We start from the raw sequence: 19,030 nt of genomic DNA on the forward strand, positions 1-19,030 counted from the left end.
TTCCCCCAAGAAAGTGATTATTAATAAATATTTATTACAAATATTTCTGCTAATAGCTCTTACAAAATAGATCTTAATGCACTTTTTTACAGCTTCTTAAATTTTACTTCTCCAATAGTTAGTTCATGTGGTGAAAACAGGCTCAAATATTGTAGTTATAATCTTATTAGCAATGGAGCTATAAGAAGATCATTAAAGTAGCAACACATAGTTCAATTGAAATTTCAAAGAATTTAAGGTTTTACATACCTCTTGAAGTTTCTATTATATTATTCTAAACCCTATTCCTGATATAAACATTACAAAAAACAGGCTGAAGAATCTTAAAAAAAAATCTATGGAATCTAACTTGTAAAATTAACCCTTCCAATTAAAGTTTTAATATTTACCGAAGTAAATATGCAAGTTAGGGCGGAGTGTTTGTCTCAATTGACATTAACTCCATTATCATCAACTTTCTACAATGTGAGTTAGCAAATTATGTTGATATGTTTAAGAAATCAAATAACAACAAAAAATAATTAATTTAAGTGTCACAGAAGGCAGAATGCTACTCTGATCAAGACAATAATCAAAGAGTTACAAAGGACTCATGATGAAGAATGCTATCTAACTCCAAGGACATAACTGATGATGTCTACATGCAGATTGAAGCATATTTTTTAAACTTTCTATATTTTATTGTTTTATTTTGTGTGTTCTTTTGTAACATGGCTAGTATAAAAATATGTTTTGCTTGATTTCACATATATAATCAAAATCAAATTTCTTGCCTTCTCAAAGAGAAGGTGGGGGCAGAAAGGAAGACAATTGGAAATTAAAATTTTAAAAATAATTGTTAAAAATGTTTATATGTAATTGAGAAATCATTAAAATAAATTAAAATATTTTTTAGAGTGGGATTAGGATTAGATCAGCAAGTGCCAACTCATATGCTTACATTCTCAGTTTTATTAAATCTATCTAATGTGTGTTATTGGATCTGATTTTTCACCATGTATCCTTGATTCCTATATTCTTTGATGATTCTAAGAAAAGGTATTCACTACCATTTTCATTGTTTCTGAGCTTGTTCATTCTAAGTCAAATCCAGAAACTAAAGTGCCTCAGGACTAATTCAATGTGATAATAAAAAATAGTGACAGCAGAAATTAAAATTACATTAGTTATAACTTTACATAGAAATGATTTGGGTATTTTGAATGACATAAATTAATTTTCATAACAAGGAGTCCAAAATAACACACAAAACACCTTTATCAGTAAATACTTGGCTTAATTACTAAGAAGGTAGATGGCAGCCAAAGGAAACACTAATTTAAAATATGAACTCATCTGTAAAATCTTACAAAGCAGAATAATGGATGCTTCCATTATAAAGCATAGAGAAGTAGTAAAGGGCACAACCAAGTTAAAGAAATTTTGACATAATATCTAGCTAAGAAAACTCATCTCTAATTCATTTAAGAAAGTAAAGGAAAGAGAATAACAAGTAGTTTAGCTTTAGCTAGTATTTTATTTAAAATTTTTTCATCAATATCCATTAGGGAAATTGGTCTATAAATTTCTCTCTCCATTTTGCTTCTTCTTGGTTTGAATATTTATCCCATAAAAGGAATTTGATAGAACTTGTTCCTCACCTATTTTCCCAAATAATTTATATAGTTTGGGATTGATTCTTTTTTAAATGTTTGGTAGATTTCACTTGTGGATCCAGCTGGTCCTGGTTTTTTTTCCCCCTTAGGAAATTCATTGATGGCTTGTTCAATTTCTTTTTCTAAAATTGGATTATTTATTTTATTTATTTTTATGTTAATCTGTGTAATTAATATTTTTGTAGATATTCAATCATTTCATTTAGATTGTCCAATTTATTGGAACCCAATTGGGCAAAATAGCTCCTAACAATAGTCTTAATTTCCTCTTCATTGGTAATGAGATTGCTCCTTTCATTTTTGATACTAGTAATTTGATTTTCTTCTTTCATTTAAAAAAAATCAAATTAACTAGTGGTTTATTTATTTTATTGCTTTTTCCAAAAAAGCAGCTTCTAGTTTTATTTATTATTTCAATGGTTTTCTTCCTTTTAATTTTATTCATCTCTCCTTTGATTTTTGATGTTTAATTAGGGATTTTTAATTTGTGTTCATTTTCTAGTTCTGTATGCCCAGTTCATTGATTTGCTTTTTCTCTATTTTATTGATGTAAGCAGTTAGAGTTACACATTTTCCTCTAAGTATCATTTTGTCTACATTCCATAAATTTTATATGTTCTCTCATCATTGTCATTTTCTTTAATGAAAGTATTGATTGTTTCTATGATTTGTTGTTTGACACACTTGTTTTTTAGGATCTGGTTATTTAAGGTTTTGTTTGTTTTTGTTTTTGTTGTTGTTGTTGTTGTTGTTGTTTTGCAGGGCAATGAAGGTTAAGCCCTTTGCCCAGAGTCACACAGCTATTAAGTGTCAAGTTTCTGAGTCCAGACTTGAACTCACGTCCTCCTGAATCCTGGGCCAGTGCTTTATCCACTGCGTCACTTAGCTGCCCCCTAGGTTATTTAAGTTTAATTATTTTGTAATCTCTTTCAGTTGACCACTGTTTTTTGGCAGGGCAATGAGGGCCAAGTGACTTGCCCAGGGTCACATTTGAACTCAGATCCTCCTGAATCCAGGGCCGGTGCTTTATCCACTGTGCCACCTAGCTGCCTCTCTTGCAATACTTTCTAAGAATTAAAATATATATATATATATATATATATATATATATATATATATATATATATATATATATATAAAATTAACTGTTATCACCAACAATGACAAGAGACCCTCTATACCTGGATTCTAACATCACGATATGAATGTACTTGTGCGGGACTGGAAATGGCTCTAAAGAGAATAACAAGAAAAGCAGCTGGATTTGACTTAGTGTGCATGAAAGAAATCTGTGCTAGAAACATGATTGTAATCATATTGAAAAAAAAAAAAAAACTATTCCTGTAGCCTCCACATAGCTGCCAAAGTGATTTCTTACAATGCAGTTCTGACCATATTTCCCCTTATTTAATAGTCCAGCATCTTCCAATAAACCCTGCTATTTGAAACATTCTAATCTCTTTAGACCCAGGGTGGGACTATTCAATCTTCCAAACAAAACTTACTTAAGGTTCTGAACCCTAAAAAATGAAACCTTGAATTCCCTAAAGAGAGCAAGTTTAGGGTGAAAGGAAAGAGGGTCAAAATGTACACTCAGGGGGCTCTTTAAAGGAACTGGCAAGGGGGAGGGGGAGGAAATGGGAGGGAAGAATTCATTCTCTTATAGGTGGAGGCTCAAGACTGGCATGAATTGAGTCTAGGAATGAAGGGATATGATGTACCATGCAGTTAGAACCTTTAGAAAACGAGTCCTTTGAAAATGGAAAGTGAGGGAATAACGCATTCTGGGAGTTGTAGTTCTGGAAGGTTCTCTTCTGCACAGGCGCACTCCTTGTCTGAGTACTGGCAGGTTGTGCTTCCTTTTGCTGCTCCCAAGGACATTTCGCATCCCGGCTGTGAGCGCTGCTGTCAGGCTGGGTCACGCACCCAGGCTACAGGTACGTACAGCTCGGGGATTCTGCCCCGGTTCCCCGCGGGTCATCGCTATCTGACCAGATTGGCGATCAAAAGGGGGCTAGAGCCTGGACGGGTGCTGGGCTCAGGGAAGGGCACCTGCTAACCCGGGCAGAGGAAGCAGGGCTCGCGGACAGGGGTGACCATTAATCCGGGTAGAGCAGCAGTTATCCAAGGGAGAGGAACTGTTAGCCTAGGCAGAGCAGCCGTTAACCCAGGCAAGAGGAGCTGGACTCGAGGACAGGGCACCAGTTATGCTGAGCAGAAGCTGCTAGGCTAGCTGGCAGGGCATCAGTCATTCTAGACAGGGCAGCAGTTATCCCAGGTACATGGATATGGACTCGAATATGGCATCAGTTATCCTGAGTAAAAGGAAGCTGCCCTCCTAGGAGGGGAAGCATTTATCTGTGATAAGGGAGGTAGGCTTACAGGGCAGCAATTAGTGTTGAACTGGATGGGTTGGCTGGAGAGATTGGATTGTAGCACCACCCACCAAATCCTCAATTCTCAGAATCATCCCTCATCCCTCAGCTCCCAAATGGCTGGAATGTAGAACCCTTTGCAAGTACTTGAGAATAGTTTAGTTGTTGGAGAGCAGCATTTTCTACTGAAGTTCTCTTACTACAGGATGTAGGTGACCTTGGGATACTGAGAGATAATAGCTGCTTCACTCAAGCTGTAGCCAAGTGTCCCAAGTGGTGTGTAATGGACTTTGGAGTCAGGAAATCAGGACTTCAGTCCCAGATCGAACACATACAAGCCATATGGTCATGATGATTGGTAAATATATCTGAGCCACAGTTGGCTCATCTATGAAATGAAGATGTGTGTATGTGTTTATGTGTGTGTGTGTGTGTGTGTGTGTGTGTGTGTGTGTGTGTACACTACCAACCTCATAGGGTTGTTTTGAGGAAAATACTCATAGTTCATGCCATCTGTATGTAACACCCTCTTTCCATCCATATTGCTATCACCTACTGACCTCCAGGCAACTCTCTCAACCTTCTAAATGACTGTAATACCTGGCTCATGTTGTTTTTTTCCTCTCCATTTTGTGGCAGGTCTCCATATTTATATAGAAGTCTGCTCTTACAATATGACCTTTCAATTCCTAAATGTGTTCAACTCCAACAACTCCAACATTTCTTTAATTCTCTTCATCCACATAATAGAACTATTAATATTTAGACTTCACTATCAGATCCAAAATCTGGAATTTGGAAGTGTCATTCTCCTACCATAACTGTCTATCCTTTTTACCTTTATTATTCTCTGACTCATGATAAACCTATTCTTTAGTTTTACCATGACTTTTCAATTCCTTGGTCCATCCCTCTTCTCCCAGTCTATCTCTGCCTAGATTATTGAGACAGCTCCCTAATTGATCTCCCACAAGTCTCCATTTCCTCTTCCTCCTCATTTTTTTTTGGGGGGGGGGCGGGCAATGAGGGTTAAGTGACTTGCCCATGGTCACACAGCTAGTAAGTGTCAAGTGTCTGAATCCAGATTTGAACTCAGGTCCTCCTGAATTCTGGGCCGGTGCTTTATCCACTGCGCCACCTAGCTGCCCCAACCCCTCTTTATTATTATGATCCACAAGTCTCTCCCCATCTCCAAGAGTCCAATCTCCATACTGCATCCAAAGTGATTTTTTTCAGGCACAGATATTTAACCATGTCACTTCTCTACTCATTGATGAATTAATGAAATGGAATAGCATTATTAAGTGTTTACTGTGTAACAGGCAATGTTCTAAGTTCTAAAGATGCATATGCAAACAAGAGAGAATCTCTGCAGTCAAAGAACTTGCATTCTAATGGTGAGAGACAACACATAAAGGAAAGCCAAAGTGTGGAGAGAGTTCATAGTATCTTGGTTTGAAAATGGTAGGGAAGTGACATGGAGGCCTAGATATGGACAAGATTAGGCACAAACTCACCTATCAGAGTCTCATTGAAAGAGTTCATGATCCTGTGGAGAGGGATGAGAAAGATGTTGGGATCAAGGCAGTATGATTTGGAAATAACTGGGAAAAGACATGGAGGCATGTTTCTGGACAAGAAAAGGCAAACGCTCATCAATTAGAAGCCAAAAACCAAGGGACAGAGTTCAGTAAATTCGAATGGCTTCCTATTGCCATTAGGAACAAATAGAAATTCCTGTTTGGCTTTTGAAGCTCCAGACAACCTGGCACCAGCCTATCATTCTGGCCTTATTGTACATTATTCCCTTTTCTCTGTTCCTTATATATAACCCTCTACCATTTCTGTTCCTTTGTAATGGCCAACCCTTATGCCTAGAATGCATTCACATAGAGCCCCTGTCTTCCATAAGACACAGTTCAAGTACCACTTTTCATGAATCCTTGGATCAACTAGTGCTATTTTTGCTAGCCCTCAAAATACATTGCATATTACTACGTTGTATTTATTTTTAATTGCTTTCTTTATACTCTGTATATGCTTACATATGTACTTGTCTCCCCTTCTACAATGTAAGCTCCATGAGAGTAAAAATTGTATTATTGGGGCAGCTGGATGGTGCAGTGGATAAAGCATGGACCCTGGATTCAGGAGAACCTGAGTTCAAATCCAGCCTGAGACACTTGACACTAGCTGTGTGACCTAGGGCAAGTCTCTTAACCCTCATTGTCCCACAAATAATTAAATAATTAAATGAATGAATGAATGAATGAATGAATGAATGAATTTGGGGGCTGCTAGGTGGCACAGTGGATAGAGCACCTGCCCTGGATTCAGGAGGACCTGATTTCAAATCTGGCCTCAGACACTTGACACTTACTAGCTGCATAACCCTGGGCAAGTCACTTAACCCCAATTGCCTCACCAAAAAAAAAAAAAAAATGTTTTATTTGTTCTGTATCCATAGTCCCTAGAAGGCACTTAATAAATGTTTGTGGATTGGTTGATGCTGCTGTCATAAGTATAAAGTATCTGTTATGAGAGCACATTTAAGCTTTAAAATTCCCGATTGGTTATTTGGATTGTTTTAAATTTTTCATATAAATAAATAGTTTCATGAATGTCATTGCTTAATGTTTTATTGTACTTTTTAGTTAATCCTTAAAATATTCTAAAGCTAATCATTGGTAAAAAAAGAATCATCACACAAAATAGAATAAAAGGGTCATACTGTAAACTTATATTATTTAGTGCTCTTAATATGTGTGTATATATTTATATATTTAACAAAAATATCATTTTGATATTTTTACCATCTGAACTTTTTCTTCTCTATATTTTTCCATCTTTTGCTGCTCTATAATTATTTACATAGTTATATGTTGTTGTCATACTGCTATCTTTATCCTATATGCCTTCATATAACTTTCCAATTGTATTTATGTTCTTGATATTTCTTTGTATTCTTTACATTTATCATTTACTCAGACAATTCCCTTATATCCATATGTCCATGTTCATATGTCCATATATTCCATTATGTCTATGGATGCACAGGCATGTGCACTGTCTAAAGATATCAATGTATAGGGACAAACCAAGTTACGGTTTTTAAAAAAATCATGCAGGAGGTAGAAACAAAATGGTAAAAGAGCAGGAAGAAGTGTAGTGCACTCTTTATCTCCACTCACTCTCCCCCCCCCCCAACTCCTTCGAAGAGATCTAGAAAATGAAAAGGACCAAATCCTGATCAATATTTTTTTTTAAATCACTTAATTTTTCCAGCTGAGTTCAGCATTGTTAGGTCTATGGACACTAGAGACAGATTCTGGCCAAGAATGCCTCTCTCTCCCCCCCCTCCTCCCCCTCTCCACCTCACCCCATTAGAGCATGTTAGCACAGGGAAAGGCTGTGATATACTAAAGGAAGGGCTTCCAGATGTTGCACAGATGGGGCTTAAACTTGTGCAAGATACAGGAGCAGGTGGCAACTGTGTCATTAACCACTTCCATTTGATAGATCCAGGGCTTTTTAGTTTATCTTTTCAATGATATTGATACCTTCAATGAGGATAAAAATGGCATCCGGTTTAGCTACCACACTGAGGTAAATTATTAACTTGAAAAGGCTACAAACCAAGACTAAAGTGGAAAGTGTGTGCATGTCATTTTTTCCCCTGCAGATGATGATATATTCTCTGATGTTTATGCTCATTTTGGCCTGACAATTGACAGCAAGAAACAGAGATTCTCCACTGGCCAGCACCACACCATCCGTATGTGAAACCATAGCAAATGGATAAATTTTGAATGTTGTTGATAAGTTCACTTACCTTGGCAGTGTACTTCTCTGGGATGTACACACAGATGATAAGGTTGACCCATACATTGCCAGAGCTGCCTCAGTGTTTGGGATGTTCTGAAGGAAAATGTGGGAGAGAAGAAGCATTAGGCCACCTTCCAAACTGAAGGTCTACAAAGATGTTATACTGACCTCATTGTATGCCTGTGAAATCTGGACAGTATACCAGTGACATGCCTCTGAACTGAATCACTTCCATTTTGATTGTCTTATAAAGATTCTGAAGATCACCTTGAAAGATAAGGTACTGGACTCTGAGGTCGTGTTTTGAGCTGAACTGCCAAACATTCAAACTACTGCAGAGAGTGAAACTCTAATGGGCTAGCCATGCTGTTTCAATGCCAAACACATGATTAGCTAAAAGACAATTTTACAAAGTCCCCAGGAAGGGACTTGAGGAAAGATTTGAACTCAACTCTACCTAATTCCAAGCCCAACAATTTAGCCACTGAGGATAGGGAGCAGAGATAGCACCCAGCTACCTGTAATGCATATCATAGTCCTGTTTAGGGTTGTGGCATATCCAAGAATTATTAAAATAGAAAATAACATATGATAAGTGAATTCACTAGTCACATTCAAAAGCAAGACTTCTGTAAGTTCCTAGAAGTCATTACTGACAGGAGGGAAAGAAAGAAGGCTTCATGGGACAAGTTGCATTTGCATTGAGATTTGTTTTAATTGTGTGTGGGTATTCAGTGTTCAAACATAAGTGATGGAAGTAGTCAGAGGGATTCTTGGGTATGGGATAGGAAAATGCAGGTTGTGTTCAAGGAACATATTTATCCACTGAGTCCAGAGTATAAAGTGTGTGGAGAGATATAGTATAAAATAAAGCTAGAAAAGTACAGGTGCTTTGGAGTTATGGAGCATCATCACTATCACATAAAGACATTTGAACCAACTCAATAGATAAATAAAGAGCCACTGAAGAATTTTTGGCAAGATCTTGAGTGAATCCCAGAATGAAATCCCAGAGTGAAAAGAAACCTCAAAGTCCATGTGGTCTAAGTTGTTTGTGAACAATTCTTTTTATAACATCAATACAAATGATAAGCCACATTCTACTCAAAGAACTCTACAGTTAAGGAATACTTTCTATCTCCCAAGTTCTCTGCTTCTTACTTTGGGCCACCACTCATTGCTAGGCTTTTATTTCCCCCTGATTAAACCTGCATCTGTTTTTCTTCAACTTCTCCTTAATGTTTCCAATTCTACCTTCTGTAGACATCCAAAGCAAGTCACGTTTTCCTTCCTCATGACCATGCTTCAAATTCTTGATGGTAGATGTAATCCTCCCACCCCCGACAAACACACTTTTCCCCTTCTCCAGGCTTAAAATTCTCATGGACTTTAACTGATCGTGATTCATGTCCTGCGATGTGAAAATAAGGGTCACCATAAAATATTGAATTCCTACTGTACCATTATTCCACTGTTTACTCAATTTTACTCAGAATTAGAACCTACCAGAAACTAAGAGTTGGAAGAGACCTCAGAGGCCAAATATTCCAAACAATACCTTAAGATGGATTCACTTTAGAGAAGTAAGGATAAGTGATCATCCAGTTATTTTCTCCTAAAGACTTAATGAGGGGCAGCTAGGTGGTGCAGTGGATAGAGAACCAGCCCCGGATTGAGGATGACCTGAGTTCAAATCTGACCTCAGACACTTGACACTTACTAGCTGTGTGACCTTGGGCAAGTCACTTAATCCTCATTGCCCCACAAAAACAAACAAAAAAATTATTAAAAAATAAAGTACTTTGATAATTTGTTTTTTGACATCCATTTTTCAGGATGTGATAGGTAAGTCCTTATATAGGTCTATATCTTTTGCTTCTTCTCCCCTTTATTACCTTTATTATATTATGATGCCTAGGGGATGTCTTTAACATTTCTACTTTTTAGGAATTTGTTTATAATTCCTTTGTGCTGTGATTAATTTTTATAAAGTGACTAAGTGATGCTAAGAAATGTGTATATTCTTTGTTGTTCCCATTCAGAAGTTGCTCTTTTAGCTCTAAATTCTTCAACTTCTTAAGGTCTGTATTTTACATTTTATTTATGTTTATAATTGATTTGTTAAATTCTGACATCCTATGGGTAGGTAATATCAGAATGGTGTAGGGGGGGACATAGATCCAGAGATGTGATGGCATCACCCTTGGGAAGGAAACTGATCATCATGAGTGTATGGGGAAATAATAGATCTGTCACACAATTTCAGATGCAATGTAATGTTTATCTGTGTGGTACCATTTTTGTCAAACACTTCCTTCCCCATGAATTGGTACTTCTAAGACTAAGGCAAAATAGGGAGAAAGGATGATGGGGCAAGATGCATAAACACAGTTTCATAAAAATTGGTTAAAAAAGAAGCTCAAATCTGGCATTTCAGAATGTTTAATTTCATTATAAACACGAAAATTTTAAAGGATTCACATGAGAGTATAGTCCACAAATCAGAAAATGACATTTCAGAATTGTTTGGAAGGAAAGATAAACAATAAAAAGAACAAAGGAAAAACAAACTTTTTAGAAAAAAGTTGCAATAAAACAAATCTAAGATAACAAGTTGGATTTATATGAGAAAAGAAATAAAATGTATAAAGGAGGAGAAGAAATATATAACTAAATATAAAGAAAAGCAAGAAAAATTAATTACAATTTCAAATAGGGTAAGAAGTAGGCAGGTGAGTTCAGATGATGGGAGAGACTATGGAAATGGATCAGAATCAAAGTAGTTTAAGTAAAACTAATCATCAGGACAAAGTATTTACACTTAAAAGAGAAAGGTATTTAAGCAATACTAAACAAATTGAGGAAAACACAAGTCAAATATGAATATCTTTAAATGTGAAAGGACTAATAATTTAACCAAATGAAAGAGTGGCAAAATGTATAAGAAAATAAAACCTCAAAAAATAATAAAACCTAACTATCTGGTGTATACAAGAAACATCAAAAAAGTAAAAAGATACACAGAACCAAAATGAGATGCTGGAACAAAACTTGCTAGATATTATCTGAATCTGCAAAAAACCCAGGCATTACCAGTATCATACAAATCAAGAAGAGAGATAAACAAAAAGCAAATATAGGCATGAACAAACTACTAGAGCCTTTAGAGTTGAAAGAAATATGGTTGTCATTTCGATGGGAACATTAAATAATATTTCTCAATACCATTGGAACTTTTACAAAAACAGATCATGTACTATGGTACAGAGAAATTATAAATAAACCTCAAGATGTAAAAATATTGAATGCATTAATTATAGACCATAACACAATAAAGTAGACATGAATATGGAGAAGCAAAATATATGGATCTAAATGAAGACTTAATTATGATATGCTGAATATATCATGCTATTGGAAAAAAGTTAAAATTAAAATAAAAATTAACAATATTAGTAGAGATAAGCAAGGATACTATATTAAGCTTAAATGAACAGGAGACAATGAAACATTAATATTAAACTCATATATACCAAGTAGCATGGTATCTAACTTAACAAAGGAAAAGTTAAGTGCAATAAGATATGGATATTATTGTTGTTCAGTCAAGTCTGACTATTTGTGAACTTACTTGCAGTTTTCTTGGCAAAGATACTGGAGTAGTTTGGGATTTCTTTTTTTGGGGGGGAGGGGCTATGAGGGTTAAGTGACTTGCCCAGGGTCATACAACTGGTAAGTGTCAAGTGTCTGAGGCTGGATTTGAACTCAGGTCCTCCTGAATCCAAGGCCGGTGTTTTATCCACTGCACCACCTAGCTGCCTTCTAGTTTGCCATTTCTTTCTTCTATTCATATAGATGAGGAGACTGAGGAAACTAGAGTTAAGTGACTTACCCAAGGTCTCACACCTAGTAAGTGTCTGAGGTCATTCTATTCACTGTCACATAGCTGCAAGATATCAATAGTGCAATAATAATTTAATGTACCTTAGCTTCTTTTAATCAATATTTAAATGTCAGAACTTTTATTTCTTTCATTTATTTAAGTAGATTTACTTTTTTGAAGTTTTCTAGTAGCTTTGATTCTTGTTTTGGCACTTCCAATCCAGTTTTTCAGGAGATGAGATGAATGAATCAGTTTATTAATTAAACTAGCTGATAATCAATACATTCATCTTTCTTGGTAACCAAAGGCCCCTAAATGAGACATTGAATGCCTTACATTTTTTCAAAGAGAATGCTCCAAAGAGGAAAAAATAAAAACTGATTGGTGAATAATTAATGAGGGAGTGGGCTAAAAGTCTTCAGCTCCTCCTGCTAAGAATGTGGTTTGATGATGAGACTTAGATGCTTTCTACAATTTGGATTTGGGGCAATCTCATCTATTAGCAATGTCCTTCAAAGACTGACTGATCGGCCTACAGGGGCTGGTCTCTAAATGAGGAAATAGGAAAAGAAAAGCCTGGACCCCAATTTAATAATTGATTATTAATACAATAGAAAAACAATCACTTCTCTCAGAGTATGTTAAAAGATGAGATGCAGTGTTGTGTAGTAGTTGCTGGACTTGGAGTCAAGAAATCTAGGACACATAATCCACTCAAGCAGTTCTTGGACTCTATAGATTTGTTGTAATCTAAGAGAGTTCTTACACTGAAAGAATCACAGGTTACTAAGAGATAAGCTTCTCTTAGACCTCTCATTCTCCTGTCTTCCCCTCCAGATCTCCTTCTTACATTATTTTATAGTTGTTTCTTCTGAGAGCACTTTGAAATCACTAATTATTTCCAGTGCTATCTTCCTTTCAGTGCAGACAATGGCAAATAATTCTTTAAATCCAGTTGAAATGTGTGGATTTCATATGACCACTCAAAAATCCAAATTAACTATTTTCTTCTCTCAAAGTAGATAAACATGGACTAAATTCCTAGTCCTCTTCATTTTTTATGATTGATATTAAACATAATCACCATTGATTCCGGTTTGTTTGTTTGTTTGCTTTTTGGATGTACACTTGGTTAAATTGTTCACATGTATCTAGTGCAGTGCTTGTACATTCCAAGCTTGAATAGAAAGCTTAAAAGTATTAAAAGAGATTTTTATTCTCTTTATTTAACAGACCTACTTTGGGTCAAGGAGGAGAATTCAGTTACTTATTAAATTGGAATGGTTCATTCTTGCTTAAGAGTTCTGGTTTTCTTTTAGGTCCCAAATTCTCTCGTAACCTTTCTGGCAACTTTGCATCTAAACAAAATCCAAGACTTTTTAGTGTTGAAAGAGAAGTTAAGGACTAAGTCACTTTAACAATTCTTAAGTAAGTATAGGTATCAGTAGATCTAAGTGTGTGTTTGTGATATCTCCTAAAGTTTTCTTCATGCTATTTAAGAATAGGACCATGCTGTTGCTAGAGGCTTGTGAGCCATTTGTGTGTGCAGCATCTCTTGAAAATTTATGCACTGGCTTTGGGTTCAGACTGCATAACTAAGGCTTCTGTGTGTCTCTTGTTGGCTGTAATCTGTCTCTATCCACAGTGCCTCTTAGAAGAACTCGTGGATGTGAGTGAGCCTGAGTGAAGGAAACTGCTACCCTGTTCAGAATGCAGATTTAAAATTGATAAGGACCACCTCAAATTCTGATCTTTAAAATGATGACATCTCTCTTGAGGCCCCAAATCTTGACTCCACATGAAGATGACTTAGTCCTCAGAGTTGATATTCCTAGTGGGCAAGATATGATCCGAGAAAAATCAGATGTTGAAGTTGCTCGCCAGAGTTTTAGGTGGTATCAATACCCAGAAGTGGCTGGGCCCCAAGAAGCCCTCATCCAACTATGGAAACTTTGTTGTAAATGGCTTAGGCCAGAGATTCATACAAAGGAACAGATTCTGGAGCTGCTTGTGCTAGAGCAATTTCTAACCATCCTGCCTGGGGATATCAGGATTTGGGTGAAATCCCAACATCCCACAAATAGCAAAGAGGTGGTGAGCCTGGTGGAGGACTTGACCCAAACAACTGAGGACAGAGGTGAGAAATGCAGAAAGTTGATGGGCTATGAAGTAAGAGGGTAAAAGTGACTCCTTAAGTAAGGGCTCTATGGAGTGAATAGGAAAAAAAAAGTTTCCTGGGAATTTAGAACTTTACTATGGTACCTGTGGATCACATCAAACCCCTTGTCTCTTTGAAGCTCCATTGTAGTTAGGAGCATGTGTTACCTGAATAAGAATATTTTCAAGTGAAATTGTCTTTTGAGTATTTTGTTTTGGTTTTGGATGTTTGGTGTAGTAGGAAAATGTATTGGGTTATAATGAGGAAAATACTAGATTATAATTAGAATTTTGAGGCTTGAGTGTTGGCTTTGACACTTTTTAGTTCTATGATCTTGAGCAAGTGACCATCTTTTGGCTTTAGTTTCTTAATCTGCAAAATGAAAGGCTGGATTAAATCATTCCTTGGTTCCCTTTCAGCTCTAAAGTTCTGTGATATTTTCTGTATCTTATTCACAGACAAATTAGTATTGAAACTTCAATCTTCTGATTTCCTACCATCTTCTTTTTCCACTAAACTATAGTGCCTCTGATAGTGAAGTTATGTAAGATATAATTCCCAGAATTTCAGAGTTCTAAGGAACTTCAGAAATCCTCTAACATATTAGACAAACAGGGATCCTGTCTATAACAACCTTTTACTTAAATGACTTTTTATTTGACTCCAATGAGAGTGCTTCCTGGGGCAGAACATTCTACTTTCTGATAGGTTGTTAGGAAGTTTTTCCTTAAATCAAGCCTAAATCTGCCTCACTTCTACTTCTGCTTATGCTTTTGGGACCAATGAAATGTAGGATAACCATCTTTTAATAATCCATTCTAGAATTTAGCCATGGAAAGAAGTCAAGTTCCCTGAAACAGAACTGTTGGGAACTTTAGGAAGAAACTTTAGAAAGAAAGCTAAGCATAAACAGATATCATTGATTTTGGAAAATTATCTTTCAAGGAGTTCAGAGAGGATAGATAGTATCCTAGGGCCTAAAATTCAACAGAACAAGTTGGCATGAAGAAAAATGAACATTTCAAGGATAAAACTGTTATATCACTAACAAGTTTTTCTTTTTTTTTCTTTTTTCTTTTTTTTAAAATTTTTGCAGGGCAATTAGGGTTAAGTGACTTGCCCAGGGTCACACAGCTAGTAAGTATCAAGTGTCTGAGACCGGATTTGAACTCAGGTCCTCCTGAATCCAGGGCCAGTGCTTTATTCACTGTGCCACCTAGCTGCCCCCAACAAGTTTTGATGATGAAGAAGGGGGAACTTTCTGTAGAGACTATGGAACTCATCAATCAGCTTAGAGCATTAAAAGACATGTAAAGAAGATGGAAGCAAGGGCAGGTGATAAAAAATGGAAACAAAAAACGTCATTGTCCCATAAGAATAGTGTTAAAAAGTACTTAAAGATCATAATATTTGAGCCTTTCAGTGAATGCTGAGGACAATTGAAAGGGCTTTTTTAGATATTGGGATGAATAATATCAAAGGGGTAATGTGATATGTCAAATGTAGATAGGGTAATTATAGTGGAGATAAGATAGAACTAGTTAATTCTTATTTTGCTTATTTTCTCTATCAAAGAGAATAATCTTCAGGCTGAGAAAATAGAAAATAAAAAGGTCAATAAGTTAAAACTGAAAATAAATTATGTACATCAGAGGTTGTGTTGGCACTTTCAGCAAGCTGGAGTGTAACCCAAACCAGATTAAAATGTAATTGGGAAATTACATATATACATTTATGAGAGTTAATTTGTGATTGTCTTTGTCAATATGCAGCAATTATTTCTATTTGAATTTGACACTACTGTGTTGGTAATAAAATAGCATCTGAATGCTCTCGTCATCAAGGCTAAATTAATTATATCCTTGCATCCCTAAAGTACTGGGTACTATTATTATTTAGCAACTTTCAATTGTCTTTAAAAACCATGGAGAATTGGAGTGGTGCTACATATCTGGAAAGAGGTAGATTTCATATTCTCAAAACAGAGAATAAGGTAGACCCTGCAAACTATAGGCTAATGAGTTTTACTTCAATTCCTGGCAAAACTCTAGAATGCTTTATTAACGATCAATCAATAAACACGTTTTTATTAATCACCATATATGTGCTAGATATAATACTAACTAGTAAGGAAACAAGTAAGGAGTGACATCATCTCTACTAAATAGCAACTTACATTATAGTGGAGGAAAAACAAGCAAGTGTATGTATTACATATGTGTGTATGTATAGTTTAACTAAAGGGTGAATATATACAAAGATATAAGTAGTTAAAAGAAAAGTGGTTTCAGAGATAGGGCACTAGGTCAGGGTTAGGCAAGGATTCATTCAGAAAGGCATTGACTGAGCTTCATCTTAAAGAAGAGACTCAGTGAAGGAGAGGTGAAGAGGAAGTACATTCCAGGCATGGGGGATGGCCAAATGCAAAAGCAGAGAGATGAAAGATGGTGTCATGTCTGGGGAACAGAGAGAATTTGGTTTTATTGAAGAGTTCAGGGAAGGGAGTAATATCCAATGAATATGGAAAAATAGGTTGGGGGTTAGGTGTAGGATTTTTTTTTTAATTGAGGAATTTCTCTTTTATCCATCTAGAGGCAATCATAGGTCACTGGATGTGATGAGTTAGGAGAGTTACATGGTCAGATTTGAACTTAAGGAAAATTATATTGGCAGCAGTATGTAGGATAGACTGGAGTAGTAAAATATTGGAGCCTTGTTAGAAGCCTTTAAGCCAATTAAGATGCTGTTATAATAATCTAAGCTAAAGATGATGAGTACCTTGATTAAGGTATTATTCGCTATGTGAGTGGAGAGAAGGGTTTGGATGAGAGAGATGTAAAGGTAGAAACAGCAAGATTTAGCAGTTGGTTAGCTATATGGGATGAAAGAGAATGAGGAGTTCAGGAGAATGCCAATATTACAAACTTGAGACAGTGGAAGGATATTGGTACTGTCAGTAGAAATAGGGAAGTTTGTAAGAGGGGAAGGTTTAGGGGGTCGAGTTCAGTTTTTGATATGTTGAGTTTAAGATATCTCTAGGACCTCCTTTTAGAAATGTCAGACAGGCAATTATTGATGCAAGATTGAAGCTCAGGGGAGAATCTGGAACTATATATGTAGAAGGTATGAGAATCATGTGCTTAGCTATGATTGTTAATAAACCCATAATATCTGATGAAGTTAACCAATAGAAAGAAAATAGAGAAGAACCCAGGGCAGGACCTTAGGAAACACTCACAGTTAAAGGGTATGATATAGATGATGATCAAACAAAGGAGACCAACCAATACAGAGAATGGTTTCATGAAAACTCTGAAAGAGTATCCAGGAAATAAATGTGGCTGGTCCATAGTGTCACATGTAGCAGATAGATCAAGAGGGTTTATGACTGAGAAAAAACCATCAGTTTAGTCTGAGGTTATTGGTAAACAGAAAGAGCAGTTTTAGTTGAGTGTTGACGTGAAAAGTTGATTGTAAAGGGTTGAAGAGTGAAAGGAGAGGAAGTAGCAACAAATGTAGACAACTTTTTCAAGGAGTTTGGCTGAGAAGGAGAGAAAAGATATAATAGATAGCTTGAGGAGATGGTAGGGACTTGCAAATGATTTTTTTTTTAAGGATAAGGGAGACTCAGGCACATTTGAAGGCAACAGGGAAGAGAGTTAATAGGGAGAGGTTGAATATTTAAGAGAGGAGGAATAGTTAAAGATGCAATCTGCTGGAGAAAATAGGATTAAGTGCACGTGTAAAAGAGCTTGGTTTTATCAAAGAGAAAGGCAACCTCTTTGTCAAAGATGACTTGTGAACATTCTGGAAAAGAAGTGTTAATTATATGATTTTATCAAGACTAGGTCTTTCTGGACTAACCTCATTTCCTTTTCTTTTAACAGTTATGTTGAACTGTTTAACTGTTACGGTAGATAAGAGTGTTGTAGACATAGTATGCCTAAATTTCAGCAAAGCATTTGACAGTCTTTCATGGGATCCTTTAGACAAGAACACAGTACGTGGGGTTGATGATAGTAGAGTTACATAGATTTGGAACTGCTTGAATCACAGAACCCAAGAATAGTTATTGATGAATCAGTACTATCTTGGCAGGAAATCTCTAGCAATGTTCCCCATGGATGTCTTTGGCCCTGTGGTATTTATCATATCCGTGACTTTTACAAAGGCATACATGGCTTGCTTACCATATTTTTACCTGGGAAGAACACTATTGACCACCCTCACCTTCTGAAAGCTGGGAAGTTTAAGTAACTTACTGGATTACATTTTCAGCTTTTGAATATATGTCTTTAGATGTTACATGAATCTAAAAAGATGAAATTTAATTGAGATAAATGCAAAGTTATATACTTCAAAAAGCAACTTGAAATATTTAGAACTGGGGAGAAATGACTAGATTGCAGTTTGTGTGAAAGGGTTCTGAGGATTTTCATGGGCTACCAGTTCAATTAATACATCAACCATGTCCCGAGAAAGCCAGAGGAACTTAAGCTGCTTTAAGAGAGGCACAGTGGCCCCAACTAGGAAAGTAAGCGTACTATGTCAGCTGTCCTTGTCAGGCCACACCTAGAATTTTGTATTGATTTCTGAATTCGAAATTTTAGCAAGGAGTTTTGACTAGCTGCCATGTGACTAGAGAAAAGTCACTAGGTTGGTGAGGGCACTCAGGACTGTATAAAAATGTGTTAAAGGAACTGAGCATACTTAACTGGGATAGGTTAAACAATGACAAGGAGAGGAAAGCTTGTTTAAGAATTTGAAGATCTGTTTGTGGAACAAGTATTAATAAAGAGTCAAAGTACATTTGGAAAAAGGGTCAAAATATATTGGGCCAATAAAGTAAATTGTCATCACCCGACAAAAGTATTATATCTTCTATATCATGCAAAAATTTGGGGAGAATCCTGTGATTTCAATGCATATAACCTGACTCCAGGGGTGGAGCTTTTTTCATCAGAATCTTTTGTGACCACATTTGTCAAGTCAGGACCTTAGGCAAGGTCCTTAACTTTTTTCTCTGGTCCTAAGGGATGGGTCACTTTCTTTGTTCTCCTTAACCTTCCTCTTGTAAAGAATGTTGGGGGAGGGGTGAACCATGTGATATATGGAGATATTTAGCTTCATGTAT

The 19,030-nt window shown here is 36.2% G+C and overlaps 1 protein-coding gene across 3 annotated transcripts in view; it reads left to right on the forward strand.

Annotated features, from left to right (window-relative positions):
* Nucleotides 1–3,482: 3,482 nt before the first annotated feature.
* Nucleotides 3,483–19,030, forward strand: part of LOC122740394 (zinc finger protein 883-like) — a 32,448-nt gene continuing 16,900 nt past the window's right edge. The window contains exons 1-2 of one of the 3 annotated variants that reach the window (XM_043982521.1): nt 3,483–3,592; nt 13,384–13,875. In XM_043982521.1, the coding sequence (XP_043838456.1) occupies nt 13,497–13,875 (379 nt within the window). In that variant the 5' untranslated portion in view covers nt 3,483–3,592; nt 13,384–13,496. Of the gene's footprint in view, nt 3,593–9,917; nt 9,937–13,383; nt 13,876–19,030 lie in introns of those variants that run through there. The other 2 variants (XM_043982522.1, XM_043982523.1) reach the window with 2 other exon arrangements.

Source organism: Dromiciops gliroides, chromosome 2 (assembly GCF_019393635.1).
Source record: "Dromiciops gliroides isolate mDroGli1 chromosome 2, mDroGli1.pri, whole genome shotgun sequence".
Taxonomy (NCBI): Eukaryota; Metazoa; Chordata; class Mammalia; order Microbiotheria; family Microbiotheriidae; genus Dromiciops; species Dromiciops gliroides.